The following is a 15,433-nucleotide window of genomic DNA, read 5'->3' as shown; positions in this document are numbered from 1 at the left end:
CATACTCAGATTGAGCTCCGGCTTTCTTCCTTAATGCAATAGATTTGACCCCTATCACTCCAGTGTTCTTGCCTGGAGAATCCCAGGGACGGGGGAGCCTGGTGGGCTGCTGTCTATGGGGTCACACAGAGTCGGACACGACTGAAGTGACTTAGCAGTAGCAGCAGAAAAGCATGTATATTTGTTACATGTTAATTATACCACAATTTTAAAATACCATCATCATCGTCAAACAGGGACTTTAGTTAAAAACAATTCCAAGAATAAATTCAAGTAACACTCAATCTTTTCAATGGTGTGGTAAACCCTGTCAAACACTGAAAAAGAAAAACACTTGTGTTGCACTTTCAGGAATTTTCCTAAGGAAATAGAGAAAAGAGGAGAAAGCTTAAAGCGTATATTTTGGGGCTTTTAAAATATCAGGGTACAAAATGGTCAATACTGTATGATCTTGAGAGTGTGAAATAAGATGAAACTCAAACGTTGTTTGTTAGAGTAGGGAAATACATTTTAAAAATGCTACCAGTTATAAAGGACAAAACACAAAAATACTAAGGTGTTGTTTACCTTCATACTTTCTGACCTTTCAACTGTTATATGCTCAGCTTCTTGAAATTCATTTAATGAACAAAAGAAAGCTAAAATAAGCCCTACAGGAGACTCAACACGACGGCTTAAAAGGGGGGCGGGAGGTGGGGGCGGAGCACAGGCGAGAAAGTTTTCAAAAGCGGGCTAATAATCAAAGAAACTCACATTAAAAAATATTTTACTGTTACACTTCTGCCCATCGGATTGCCACAGAGATTTAAAGAAGGAAATGGGAGCAACAAGGCCGCCCTAAAACAGCCCCGTCTCTGTGGAGATAGAATTTTTGTTCTGAGTCCGAAGAGCACTTTTTTTCAAACACGAAGGGCGGGGGAAGAGCGGAGTGACACGCAATTAAAGCGTTATACTGCCATCAAGCGGCCGTAGTTTCACTGAGCGATGAAGACGGCCTAGGAAGAGAGTCCCTTGCGGCCCACTCTGCTCTTAGACCCACTAAAGGACCTGAGCGAGATAAACCGGGAGGGGAAAGCGACTGTAGCTAGGGCGCTGAGTCCACAAAACTGCTCCGGGTAGGGCGTGGGGGTGGGGCACCAGGGAAGTGGATATGCAATTGAGAGGCAGGAGAGCGGCCTCATATTAAAAAGCAGAGACATTGCTTTGCCAACAAAGGTCCGTCTAGTCAAAGGTACGGTTTTTCCAGTAGTCACGTATGGATGTGAGAGTTGGACTATAAAGAAAGCTGAGGGCCGAAGAACTGATGTTTTTGAATTGTGATGTTGGAGAAGACTCTTGAGAGTCCCTTGGACTGCAAGGAGATCCAATCAGCCAATCCAAAGGAAATCAGTCCTGAATATTCTTTGGAAGGAATGATGCCGAAGCTGAAACTCCAATACTCTGGACACCTGATGCGAAGAACTGACTCACTGGAAAAGACCCTGATGCTGGGAAAGATTGAAGGCGGGAGAAGGGGACGACAGAGGATGAGATGGTTGGATGGCATCACCGACTGGATGGACATGAGTTTGAGTAAGCTCCGGGGGGTTGGTGATGGACAGGGAAGCCTGGCGTGCTGCAGTCCATGGGGTCCCAAAGAGTCACACAGGACTCAGCGACTGAACAGGACTGAGCGACTGACCCGAACTGAGAGCGGCCTCCTGAAGACCCGCCCCCGAAGCCATAGCAACAGCAACAGGAAGTTCCTGAGCGGCCTTCCGGGTGGGCAGCGCCAATGGCTGATGGGAAGTGTGGCGGTTTGTCTTACGGTGGTACAGAATTCGGGTCCGCTCTTTCCTATCTGAATTAATTTTGTGGATAGTTTCTTATGTTCCCTGGGGTGGCGAACATTTCCGGGAGGATTGAGAGCGAGCATGGGGATGGCGTTAGTTTTCAGACCCATTCTAAGAGTCATCGAGAAGAGTAACGCGAAGATGGACGCGTATCAGTGGCGTGTGGACATGCGCATCAGCGCTGTACGGACTTCCCAAGTCAGCTGTGTGCCCTAGACCTTCAAGCTATTTAGTGGGAAGTTTCTGCTGGCCCTTTAGTTTGTGGATCGGGGCTTGAGTGTTTGAGGGAGAGAAAGAGAAAGCCAAGTAGCCCCGGAGCCCCTTTTAAGAGGGCATCATTCACCCAGCTGTCCGTGCGTCCGTTCATTCATAAAGCAAATATTCACTGAGCACCAGTTACGTACCAGACACAGTTTTAGACTCTGGGGATCCAAGACACTGAAGATCACAAGAGTCCTGTGCTCAGGGACCACTCCTTCTAGGGAGTGGAGACAGAACATAAATAAACAACCGAGTCGATTTCAGATAGTGATAAGTGACAGTAAGAAAATAAAACGGGGTGATATGTTGGAGAGAAACGTGGTGGATATGTACCCATTTTCACTGGGTGGTCAGATTCAGCTTCTTCAAGGAGATGACAGGTGAGGACATTAGGAATAGTCCTGTATGGCCTTTGATGATATTGATAAGGATAAAAGCTTCTTCCTGGTTTTACATTGCTTCACGCCTTATTGATACAGAGGCTTAGATCAACACAAAAAAAGATAGAAATGTTTGCTGCTTCATTGCCTGCAGTAGCTCCTAGACTCTCAAAAGTAGAATCAGAATAGGAAGTTCTGATAGAAGGGCTGAATGGATCAGGACCAGGAAGTGCTGGCACTAGACTGGACAACAGCTGCTTTTCGGGCCTTGAGCACCTAGCTTAAAAGCCTCTTTCCACAGAAGGCCCAAGAGTACAGAGGGTGGGGAAGCCTGACTCGCTTCCTCTTTGTGGCCTGCCCTCCTTTCTGGTCTCCTTTCTCTATGGGTCCTGGGATCTTGTCTTTCCAGATTAGGTCGCTATTGGGGCTTTGTTTTGCTGTAATGGAAGAGTTTGTCACAGACCTGCATTACTATGGGTGGAATGCCAGTGGAATTTTAATTACAGGGAGGAGTTTGGAATGGGCCCATAGTACATAGTAGATCCTACGTAGTGTTCACAACTTTGATATTTTAGGGAATCCTAAAGGGCTCCAATCCATGGGGTCGCAAAGAGTCGGACACGACTGAGCGACTAACACACACACTAAAGTTTAGTAGAAGGTGAAACCGTGTTGACAGCAGCATGATAAATTGAATGAAAGAATGAATGAATGCATGCATGCATATTCTGTGGTAGACAACAGTAGGATCCCCTCAGTTATCCTGGGTCTGGAGGAAAACAGGGAGTTAAAAGGCTACAGACCCATCACTAGCTGTGGTTCTCCTTTCGTAGGTGTGAGGTACACAGTGAAGGGAAGTTGGAAAAACAGGGTCTCACCCTGGGAAAAATCTGAAGCAAAAGAACTCTAAATAGACAAAACAGAGTGAAGAGCCTCAGTGTTGTGGGGGTGCAGGGGAGAGGTTGGGACTGATTGCTGTAGTGTAAGACAGATACTGAGAAGAGTCCCTGATGCCCTGTTAGAGGGCACCTACCAGCTTGTGTCGAGTGGGAACATCAAGGACGCCAGCTGGTCTAGGCCAGGGTAGCGGCGAGACTTTGCCCTATTGTGTTGGATGGCAGGTTGCAGGTGACTGTGATCTTCACTTCTTTCTAAGATCAGCCCCAGCCTTTTTCTTCTGATACAGGCCATGACAGGATTTGTCCTCTATGTTCTGAGCACCGAGCTTTATCCGAGGATTGTCCATACTCTGCGTATAATTTAGCTACGTTATTTTGGGGACAGAATTCCCTGGAGAGACAGGGGAAAAGGGATGTTAGAGGAGGGCGAAATGTCTGCCGTGGTATGCTTTGAATAATAATAACAATAATTGGCTACATCTGTTTGAGTTTTATCACGTGGCAGGCCCTGTGCCAAAGGCCCTCTCCCTAGTTCCTCATTTAATCTTCACAGTAACACGGAACACTGGTACCCTATTTCCACTTTACGCAGGAAGAAACTAAGGCTTAGTTTAAGAGATTCATGTGAGGTTAAACAAATACAGCCATAGTTTCCATCCAGCTTTGTCTCTAGTCCAGTTTTTTTCTGAAAGTGTTGTCCCCAGAACAATAATAGTATCAGTATTGCCTGGGAACTTGTTCGAAATGCAAGTCCTCAGGCCCTATCCTTCACCTACTGAATCAGAAACTCTGGGGTCAAGGCCCAGTCACCTGTGGTTTAAAACACCTTCCAGGTGACTCTGATGTACACTCAAGTTGGAGAACCACTGCTCTAGTCAGTGCCCCAGCTCTTAACCAATCACTAGAGCTGAACTTTTCAGACTTCACTGTGCTCACAAATTGCATGCAGAATTTGGTTCATGGGCTGGTCTGTGGACCATACTTTGAGCACCAAGGCTCTATGCTATACTGCACTTCTGTGTGCCTTCAGTGAGCAGGGCTATTGATTGAATGCAGTTTTAGTGCCTTTAAATTCTCGATTTCTGAAAGCTGAGAGGCTATACAATTCTAAGTTGCCCTGAGCCTGCTTATCTTTTTCAAATGTTTGCCTGAACATAATGGTGATGAAGAGAGAAATCAAGAGTCAGACTCCATTCCCTCTTCCTGAGTACCATTTCAGAAATGACAGATTTAACTTGGAAGTTCTCTTTCTTGAGTGAAAGGAGAGCCAAGGGACAATTTCACGGTATTCCTTGCCTGAATGTTGCTGCTGCTGCTGCTGCTGTTGCTGCTGCTGCTGAGTCACTTCAGTCGTGTCCGACTCTGTGCGACCCCATAGACGGCAGCCCACCAGGCTCCCCCGTCCCTGGGATTCTCCAGGCAAGAACACTGGAGTGGGTTGCCATTTCCTTCTCCAGTGCATGAAAGTGAAAAGTGAAAGCGAAGCCGCTCAGTCGTGTCCGACTCGCAGCGATCCCAGGGACTGCAACCTATGAGGCTCCTCTGTCCATGGGATTTTCCAGGCAAGAGTACTGGAGTGGGGTGCCATTGCCTTCTCCCCTTGCCTGAATGAGATGTGCTAAATGACCAAGGGGAGCAGCAGCATATGATCGCCTTAAATAACTGAAAACAATTTTCAGAAATATCGGAGGAGACTGCCTTCTTCTGAATGACTTACCTGGGTGATCATATTACTAAACTACCAATTAACGTCAATGTGCTTCTCTAAATTTGGTGTGTGTGTGTGTGGGGGGGGGTGGTGTGGGGTGGGGGGAGGTGGCCTAAAAATGTGTATTTGTAAAAGACTGTATTGCTGAATGGCTAAACTACTGCTAAAGAGCACACATTACTGGTTTTTATTTATTTATTTATTTTTGACATATAGGACTTTTTGCCAGGAAGCTATCTGTTCACTATGTAAGATATTTGGGGTGTATTCCTTATATTTATGGCAAATGAAGATAAGGAGAAAACATCGTATCTGACCATTGATTGGGTGGGGGTAGAGGGCTTTGTTGAATGGAGAGGGTGCCCGGGCACCTCCATGGCCATTTTTATCTTCCTGAACTTCATGGAGAAGACGACGAGTAACACGTACACCCAGAGGAGGTATTGTGCCTGCAGCACATCCTTATTTGGGGCCAGAAAGGTCCAGAGGTGTGAGATGCTGCTCCTTCAATCCCCAGCCCTCCTGGCCAAAGTGTTTCTAAAATTTTCATTTTGTAGGTTCCTCTGTATGGCCTTTGTGGAATATGTGGGGCAACCAGTACCCCCAAAATACAGCTCTTGTAGTCACCCCTACCAGGATGCATCCCACTAATTACTGGGTACTCAAATTATCTCATTAAGGTGCGGTGCCTATATGGAACTCTGCTTCAGGAAGTGCTGATGGGAATCGTGATTAGAAAGCATGGTGCTGTATGGAACTCAAGGAAGAGGAAAGCTACAGGAAACTCAGACTGGCCACCGCTGTAGCTCACAGCGGCGTGGGCAGACAGAAGCATCTGTGTAAATCTCCGTATGATGCCAGGAGCTCTCAGGAGAGGCTCAGAACTACTGTAGAATGTCCAGCCTTCCTGGCAAATGGAACTCAGGTAAAATGGAGGCAGAGTATCTCCATCTGGGGGTAGAATGAAGGAAGGCATTGCCTGGTGTACTTCACTGAGGCAGAGGGTAGACTGAACAGTAGTTATGTGATCCCAGATTTAATCTGTCACCCGGTGGGGCACTGGTAGGAAAGGCTGCCCCTCCACCTGTGGACTCAGGTACCTGGATCATAGAGAATGCGCATTGTCCGATCTTGAAACTCCCTGTGTCTCTATTTAACCTAAAACATCTTTCCACCAGATTTTTAGTCCAAATCTTCAAACTGCTCATTTCTCTCATGCCCCCATCCCTGCCCACCCTGTTATTTTACAACCTATTTTCTCTCTTCAAACCTCCTACACTGTTTCTTCCATCCTCACTCTTAACTTGTGGCCTATTCTCAGTGTTTCACTGAGAAAATTGTGTTAAGAGTCAATCCAAATCCAAGAGTCCAAAATCAAAGTCCCCCATCTTCCTCTATAAACCTTCTCCACTGGCAGTATTTCCCATCCGAAGGTAATGGCAATTCTCCCCTCCCAGTTTTTTGTGCCATGGACTTGAGAGTGATCTTTCACTCTGCTCTTCCATGCACCTCTCATTTTTATCCTGTCAGGAAATCTTATGAGCTGGTTTTTCAGAATATATCCAGAATCTGACCACTTGTCACCACCTCTACTGCCACCATCCTGTTCCAAACCACTATCAGTTTTCCTCCTAGGTTACTGGACTTCTTTCCTCCCCACTGCTTCACCCTCCCCACTGCTCCACCAAACCCCCCATCTATAATCAATTCAACAACCAGAATAATGCTATTAAAATGTATGATCAGGTCATATAATGCGTCTGCTCAAAACCAACAGCTTTCATTTCATTCAAGGTAAATTAAGAGTCCATTATGTCTTCCAAGGTGACACTAGTGGTAAAGAATCTGCCTGCCAATGCAGGAGATGCAAGGGACACAAGTTTGATCCCTGGGTTGGGAAGATTTCCTGGAGAAAAAAAAATGGCAACCCACTGCCTGGCAGGCTACAGTCCAAGGGGTCGCAAAAAGAGTTGGACAAACTTATACTCAATAATGTGAGATGCCTTCCTCTACCCTATGGCACCTTAGCTCCAGCAGTTATAGCTTTCATCTTCTCCACACCTTTGTTATCCCTCAGCAGCATAGTCAGGATCAGCAATGCCTTCAGGTCCACGTATGGCATGTCTGCATCAACTGTCTTAGAAGGAAGCTGAAATTCAGCTCAGTGATTCCCTTCCAGAAAAAAGAGGGAATCATCCCAGTGGACTTCCATCTCCAGTTTTGTTACTCCACACCAAAGGTCTTTCTCTCCTGGATATGGTTCTTGAAGTCCACCACCTCTCCCCCTTTATGCCCTTCCTAGCATATTCCTCTTTCTCTTATTTTAATATCCAGCTACTTTGAGTCCATCTGAAACAACAGGTATGGGCACAAACCCAGTGCTTATTCTTATAACCTCTGCCTGGGCTGGTTTCTTTGCCTGGCAGTCGGAAAGGCCTCTGGGTGGCAGTTTTATTTTCTGCTCTTTGGCAGTATGGAAGCAGTTGGCTTTTCCAATCTTGTGAGGACCCAGTTCCTAGTCTCTGAAAGTGAAAGTCATTCAGTCATGTCCAACTCTTTGTGATCCCATAGACTATACAGTCCATGGACTTCTCCAGGCCAGAATACTGGATTGGGTAGCCTTTCCCTTCTCCAGGGGATCTTCCCAACCCAGGGATTGAACCCAAGTCTCCCACATTGCAAGTATCTAAAGCTGTGAGTACTTGAATAGTGAGAGTTTCCCTCATTTAGGAAAAAAACAGTCCTAACAAACAAAAAACAAAATATGCCCATACTATATACATCTTTTTTTTTCTTTACTGTTTAAAAATTTTTTTGTTACTGTATATTTTAATAGATTTGAAAGATTTAGAGATTATGACTCTGCCCAAAATATTAGATAAAGCAAATTACCTAAGTGCTTCCTCAGGCAAAAGGTTAGTTGTGGTTCTTGGAATTCTACCCATATGCACTTGTTATGCATTGATTTGGCCATCATCTTGAGCCTATCCCTCCATTTTCTTGTTGTCTATTGATGTCCTGGTCAGGCCTCCACATTCACTAGCATTTAGCATCCATGTGAATGACCCATCTTACATTCAGACCCCTGGGTTACATACAGACTGTTACCCTTGCAGAATCATGTCCTCTAGTTTTAGCTGGTCCCTTATAACTTCCCTCCATCTCCTTGTTAGCTTTCTTCTCCCTCTCATGAGTTGCTGTGCAGGACTTCTCAAGACCAGACTATTGCTCTCACAATGCCTCTTGCTCTCAGTTGCTCTCTCATGCTTCATAGAGAAAACAGAAAGCATCTGGTGGGATCACACCAATTTCCTGTTTATGCTGCCTGTCTTCATTCTATGTACCTGGAGATACACCTATCTCACCTTCCAGGACCCTTTTTTGTATAAGACTAATTCCACAGTACACTTAAGTCTCTTTAAAACTAACATCATAATTTTTAAAGTCCTTGAGTTTCCTCAAAAAGTTTAGATTATAATTATCACATGATCCAGCAATCCCACTTTTGGAAATAAATCCAAAAGAATTGAAAGCAGAGTTTGGAAGTGATATTTTGCACACCCATGCTCATAGTGACACTGTTCACAATACATAAGGAAGCAACCCATATGTTCACTGACAGAAAAATGGATAGAGAAAGTGTGTGGTATACATAAAGTGGAATGTTATTCAGCCTTTTAAAAAGGAGGGAAATACTGTCACATTGGCAACAACATGGATGAATTTTGAGGACATTATACTAAGTGAAATAAGCCAGTCACCAAAAGAAATGCTATATGAGTCCACTTATATGAGGTATCTAAAGTAGTCAAAGACATAGAAAAAAAGAAAGTATGGTGGTAACCAGGGGCTAGGGGTCGAGGAAAATGGGGAATTGTTGTTTAATGGGTATAGAGTCTCAGTTTTGCAATACGAAAAAGTTCTGGAGATCTGTTGGATACCAACGTAGATTTTCATGTTCTGTTTTTTCTTTTTTCTTTTTTTACCACAAGTTTAGAAATTCCTTGGACCTCATGTCTCTTTCTAGTCTGGAAGAACCTTGTATGATCATTGTCAAGTCTTCTTTAACTCCCACTCCTTTCTCAACCCACTGCCCTCTGACTTCTGTCCTCACCACTCCACTGAAACCGTTCTTGCTAAGGTTTTCAAGGACCTTCCAAAATTTCTGGGCTGAGGGTACTCAACCCAGGGTAGTGGACACTGTTTACCACTTCCTCCTGAGAGTTCTCTTACCGTTGGCTTCTGTGAGACTCTCCCTCCGTTCTTTCCTGTGTCTCACTGATAACTGTCTCTCTCTCTTTTTTTGCTGTCCTTTCTTCTTCCTAAATAGTTTTGTTGTTGGCCTCCTTCTCTTTGCGTCTTTACAGTTCTTCATAGTTTCCCTGGGACAGCTCAATTAAATCTGAAGTATCAACTATCAGATTTATATCTCTGATCAGATCTCCCTCTGACTAGTCAACTCTACCCTAATGTTCTATAGGTTCTTCATTAAACTCATCATCCCTCCTCCTGTGTTTTCTAACTCAATGACATTTATTCCCTAATTGTATTCTGAAACCTATGAGTCATGCTGGAATCCTAATTCTTCTTTATCCTCCATATCCAGTTAGTCAAAAAGCCCTATAGATTCTGTTTCCCTTATTAATTCTCAACGTCCATCTCAACTGTCAGTGCCTCAGCTTAGGTTTTTAAGCACCCAATGCCTTCAAGTTAGTCTGCCTCCAGTTTTGCCTTCCTCAAATTTACCTTCCATACCTTCATTGACCTTCTTATGATTTAAGTTTGATCATGAAGCTGGTTTTAGTTAAAGGCCTTCAGTAGCTTATCATTGTTTTTAGGGTAGAGTCTCAACTCTCTAATATTCGGCATACAAAGCCCCTCTGCTCTCCCCAAATTATGGTGGATGACAGGCCCATGATCCAAGGTGACTAATTCTTGGGAGAGTTAGACCCCAGTGGAAGAAAACAAAACCTTCGCTGTGAATGTAGCATCTTACCAGCATAATTCTTCCTTGACCTACTACCTACTCCATTTCCTAGTATCATGCTTCTTTGTAGGAGAAGGCAATGGCACCCCACTCCAGTACTCTTGCCTGGAAAATCCCATGGATGGAGGAGCCTGGAAGGCTGCAGTCCATGGGGTCGCTGAGGGTCGGACACGACTGAGCGACTTCACTTTCACTTTTCACTTTCATGCATTGGAGAAGGAAATGGCAACCCACTCCAGTGTTCTTGCCTGGAGAATTCCAGGGACGGGGGAGCCTGGTGGGCTCCCGTCTACGGGGTCGCAGAGTCGGACACGACTGAAGTGACTTAGCAGCAGCAGCAGCAGCTTCTTTGTAACTTAGTTGCTGATGGGGGTATTGCGAAGTGTGTCTGTCCCCAACGAAAAGGGGTGTAAGCACAAATGGAGAATGTAAATTTGAATAACAGCAGGATAGTGCAGCGGGGATGCGAAATTTACATTTGAACCACCTCCTAGTGCTCCAGCAGCCATCTAAGCCACACCTTTGTTCCTGAGCAGGGCGAGCGAGGAGGGGCCTGGAAGTATCGCCTCTAGGCGAGGGAGGGTGTGGCGCAGGCGCAGGCGCAGGCGCAGGCGCAGCCGGATGAAAGTCGCTCTTGCCCGCCCTGCATTTTTAACCAACTGAAAACCGAGGAAGGAGTACGGCAAAAGTCGTTTTCGGAGAAGTGGGACCACGCTTTGTGGGCTGCAACATGGAGGCCACCGGTGGACCTGAGGAGTTGGTGAGACGTTGCTCTGTTGTCGGGTGAGTGGGGAAGCCGAGCTGGGTCGAACCTCGAACGTTCCTTCCCTATCTCTTTTTCCTTTCCTAGGTTTCCGGGGAACTGGTGTCAGTGGCACATGCTCTTTCTCTCCCAGCCGAGTCTTATGGCAACGATGTGAGTATGACTCACCCACAGCTTCCACTAACCCAGCTATCCTGGGTTAGTCTGTAGGGCTCGCGACTGAATTGTAACCCCCTACCCAATTATCTTCCGTAGACTCTTCCTGTGCCTGACAGAAACTGCGCCTTTCAATTAATTCTAATCTTTTCGGTCCCCAGAAGCAGGCCTAATGCGAATAGGGGTAGTTTCCAAACTGTACCGCACTTTAGAGTTACTTGGGAATCTTTTAAATATCCCAGTGTTCAGGTTGCAATCCATCCTAGTTAAATCACAATATCTCGGAGGAGAGAGTCAGGAATCAGTTTTTTAAAGGTCCCAGGGTAGTTCCATTGTGCAGTAAAGTTCACTGGTCTCTGGTTTAGATCCTAAGGAGAAAGCCCATGATGTATTTTGAGTTATAAGACACACGGACATAGAAATAACGATAACGCTTTAATAATAATGTGATGTATGCTGGTAGATTGGCGGATCAGGGTATAAGATCCGAAGGAGTTTAGCCAAAGAAGAAACCCTAAGGACCCAGACAGTAGAGGAAGACCGCTGAGGAAGTGGTTATTGAATTGGATCTCCAAAGTGTAGATGGACAAAGGCATGGATTGGCAGTCAGGAAAAGGGCATGGTCTAAGGCATGGAGGTAAAAATGCAGTTTTTTTTTTTTTTTTCTGGAGTCAATGAAATAAATTCGTCTATTTGGTGTAAGAGATTCCAATGAAACAGGTGCTTTGTAAGGCTTTTTATAATCTAGCCTGCTTCATGATACTGATTAATTTCTAAGTATTGTAGGATAGGGAATTGGCTATCTGATAAACACAAATGATGGGTTATGACATGCTACAGTCTTAAATGTGAAGAGTAACCTCACTTCTGTTATCTTACTTTGTCCTTAGTGGTGTGTGTGGTATTTCAGTTTTAAAATGATTTAACTCAGTCCTGAGATGATTTATCTGCTGCTTTATGTAGTCTTCTATACTTTCACTAACTGCTGGGAAGACAGCCAGTGGCTCATTTTGTTTATTAGGCTGTGCAGGTTTTCTTTTGGTTGTCATAAGGACAAAAGGATTATTATATTTTCCAGACTCACTAGTCCAGTTTTTAACCTTTGATAGTAACACCAAACTTGGTAGCCCTCTTGAACATTAACTAGACATCCACAGACTTTTTAAATTTGTTCTTTAGTAGCAAGATTAGGTGAGTTCTGACCTGGCGTTCTTCACTCCTTTGCAGCCTGATATTGAAATGGCTTGGGCCATGAGAGCAATGCAGCATGCTGAAATCTACTACAAAGTGAGTTGTCTATGTTCTTTATGAAGCAGAATTAAATATGTAATTTCAGTGTATAATGCTCTGCTAAGCACCATTCTCAGTAAGTTAAATACTTGTGTTTTGGAGATAATTTTTATTACTCTAAAATATTATCTACAGAGAACAGGGGTATGGAAGTGAATTTTGCTTTGACAGTGAGGAGTTGTGCTTCTTTGCCCAGTGTTCTGTTGCTAACAAGCAAAAGGATGTCTGACCCATGCTGCAGCTGCTGCTGCTGCTTAATTGCTTAAGTCGTGTCCGACTCTGTGTGACCCCATGGGCTATAGCCCACCAGGCTCCTCTGTCCATGGAATTCTCCAGGCAAGAGTACTGGAGTGGGTTGCCATGCTCTCCGGATCCAGGGGATCTTTCCAGCCCAGGGATCAAACCATGGTCTGCATTGCAGACAACTTCTTTACCACTGAGCCACCAGGGAAGCTTTTCTGGCCCCTAGTAGGCACTAAATAAATGTTTCTTGACTTAATAAACAACCCACAGAGGGTAATAACCAGGCATTACTAGGAGCAAAGTAGTTTAAATTGGTGGAAGGGACTGTAGTATATTATGGCTCTTTAGAATTATGTCATGATTTCATCTGAAACCTAGACTGTCTATATATTCTAATGAACTCTCCTGCCCTGAGAACCATGAGGAATTTTGGGGGAAGAAGGGACAGAAATATAGCGAATTAGAGACTGGCATCTGTATGTTGTCTTACTCTCTGGCAGCTGATTTCATCAGTTGACCCACAGTTCCTGAAACTCACCAAAGTGGATGACCAAATCTATTCTGAGTTTCGAGAAAATTTTAAGAATCTCAAGATAGATATACTGGATCCAGAAGAGCTCAAATCAGAATCAGCTAAAGAGGTAAGAATCCTCTCTTTTAAATATTGCCTAGCATCTGATCAACAATTATTGATCATGAATACATTTTTATACCTTTAGACTTGGGGGTGGGTTGTTTTAAGGCAAATATGTAAAGAAGCAGGGCTTTTATGTAGTTTAATAAACTAATATGTTATTAAATGAATGTTTTTCTGGTTTATGGATTTTTCATGTTCACTGAATATGGTTTTTTTTCCACTTTGGTTTGGACCTTTTGTTACTACACACCTAGCTCTTTCAGAGGAGAAGGAATGAATTTTTTTATGTGAGTAGTTTAACCAGAAGGCTTAGATAGAAGGTTGGCAAATAGAGTACAGAGAGGTGTTTGAGTCCTCTGGATTTAAGATCATATCACAAGCTGTGGATAATTGGAAAACTTGTGTTTTGCATTGCTTACTTGATTATCTTCTACTTTTACAGAGCACTAAAATGCTTATACTTAGGAAATGGTTTTCCTTGAGAGTAGGCTCTTGGCTTATGAAGAATGAAAACTTTTAACTCTAAGCAGGCTGTTACTGATCTTTGGAAAATTGCCTTTGTTGAATGGACTTCTTTCTTAAAATTTAACTTTGTGACTTTGGGCCTAATTCCTGCCTTCTTTGTCTTATTTGTGCTTCAGTGGGAATGAGTAACCATTTTGGGCTGAACTAGCCAATAACTTAAAACAGAGAATATACTTAAGAAATTAAAGTTTAATTCTCTTCTCTAGACAAGAATTTAAGTATTTTATCAGATTTAAATATTGCTCATGTTGGAAAATGCCAATTTAAAGATGCCAAAGATAGCACAGAAACTCATAGCTAGTGAAACTAGCAATCAGCTCAATTCTAGTCTCTTTCACTGTGGTTATTTTCCTTACTGGGGAAATGGAAGCCACTCTCCTGGCCTGACTTCACCAGCCTCCTGCATTTTTAGCTAAGATATCTTTTTTGCCTTTATAGAAGTGGAGGCCATTCTGCTTGAAGTTCGATGGGATTGTGGAAGACTTCAACTATGGTACTTTGCTGCGACTGAACTGTTCACAGGGCTACACTGAAGAAAACACCATCTTTGGTGAGTTTCTTGCCTCTGGGATTGTTTCTGATTAAGGAAAGTGAGGGGTCTGGTTTTACTGATGAATCAATGAGATGGATGGTTTGGGAATCATTTTGTTATAACTTTAAAGATCATATTACTGTATCTTGAGTAACTGGAGATAGATTAAGTATTTTCAGCTTCATTTAGTATAGGATTAGAATTCCACATCTCTGAATCTTATGACTATACTTGAATGCCTTGTATGTTAGTTCAACTTTGTCAGTTTCCACTAGGTTTAGAGAATTAACTAAGACTAGGACAATAATCAATTCTATTCACCTTTCAGCACCCAGGATACAATTTTTTGCCATTGAAATTGCTCGGAATCGAGAAGGTTATAACAAAGCAGTTTATACTGGTATTAAGGAAAAAGAAGAGAAAGAAGCCAGCAGTGGAGGAGACAAAGGAGCCAACAGCAGAGGAGAAGAAGAAAAAGGAGCCAACAGAGAAGGAGAAAAAGAGAAAACCAACGAAAGAGAAGAAAAAGAGAAAGAAGCCTGCAAAGAAATCAGCAAAAGTAGTGAAACAACTATGTAAGGTAGTTAGGGAACAGCACTCTAGAAGCTATGATTCAAGTGAGTCTGCAAGTATCATGTTGCTACTTGCATAGGTCCCTATGGTCAAATGTATTAATATCTCCTTTTTTAGTGGAAGGACCTGCAAAAGAACATCTTTCTGGCCTAATTATCAGAAACTGCAGTGGTTGTTCTCTTGTGTGAACTGGCTTGAAGACTATTGGTGGGGTCTTAGTTAATGGTTTGTTGGTTCACACCACCAGTCAAGTAAGGAATTTTGTAAATAAATTTCTTTTGGTTCTTATGACTATATATCTGTGACTGACTTTTAAAAGGTATTGAAAATTATTTGACACGATTTTTTTAGTGCATAATCTCTGTCATGTCTTATATATAATGATTTATGTTTATTTCTCAGGGCTTCTCACTACTTCCTGTAGTGAAGTTCATTCAAACCTGTAAAGTTGCACATGGTTTTGGATTAGAAATTCTTACATAAAATTGACTGTTGCTGTTTGAGTAGCTTTCTGATTTTATTTGCTATATTTCTCAAAAGATTTGATAAATACTCTACAGGGATAATAGCAGCAGCCTGAATCTGTCAGACAGGGAAACACAGCGCAGTTCACGTTCGAGGAGCAAGAGACTAGACCGGCTTTAATA

General features: G+C 43.3%; 1 protein-coding gene and 1 long non-coding RNA gene across 4 annotated transcripts; both read left to right on the top strand.

Annotated features, from left to right (window-relative positions):
• The first annotated feature begins 447 nt into the window (after positions 1-447).
• LOC129638826 (uncharacterized) lies at positions 448-9,188 on the top strand. The gene is made up of 3 exons (XR_008708043.1): positions 448-5,145; positions 5,761-6,005; positions 9,078-9,188. It is a non-coding gene; the product is annotated as an uncharacterized LOC129638826 (long non-coding RNA).
• A 1,444-nt stretch (positions 9,189-10,632) lies between these two features.
• On the top strand, positions 10,633-15,080 carry PBDC1 (polysaccharide biosynthesis domain containing 1). Of its 3 annotated transcripts, XM_055563528.1 has the most exons (6): positions 10,636-10,827; positions 10,918-10,983; positions 12,214-12,273; positions 13,020-13,160; positions 14,120-14,231; positions 14,542-15,080. In XM_055563528.1, exons 1-6 carry the CDS (start codon positions 10,798-10,800, stop codon positions 14,790-14,792), a joined length of 660 nt encoding a protein of 219 aa, XP_055419503.1. In that variant the 5' UTR covers positions 10,636-10,797; the 3' UTR covers positions 14,793-15,080. The 3 variants fall into 3 exon arrangements, with proteins under 3 accessions (XP_055419504.1, XP_055419503.1, XP_055419505.1); XM_055563529.1 differs by lacking the exon at positions 12,214-12,273 and having other exon boundaries at positions 10,633-10,827; XM_055563530.1 differs by lacking the exon at positions 10,918-10,983 and having other exon boundaries at positions 10,653-10,850.
• Positions 15,081-15,433: the final 353 nt, after the last annotated feature.

The sequence above is a fragment of the Bubalus kerabau genome, chromosome X, assembly GCF_029407905.1.
Source record: "Bubalus kerabau isolate K-KA32 ecotype Philippines breed swamp buffalo chromosome X, PCC_UOA_SB_1v2, whole genome shotgun sequence".
Taxonomy (NCBI): Eukaryota; Metazoa; Chordata; class Mammalia; order Artiodactyla; family Bovidae; genus Bubalus; species Bubalus kerabau.
The sequence above is the reverse complement of the archived record's forward strand: the minus strand, read 5'-3'. Positions and strand labels throughout refer to the sequence as shown.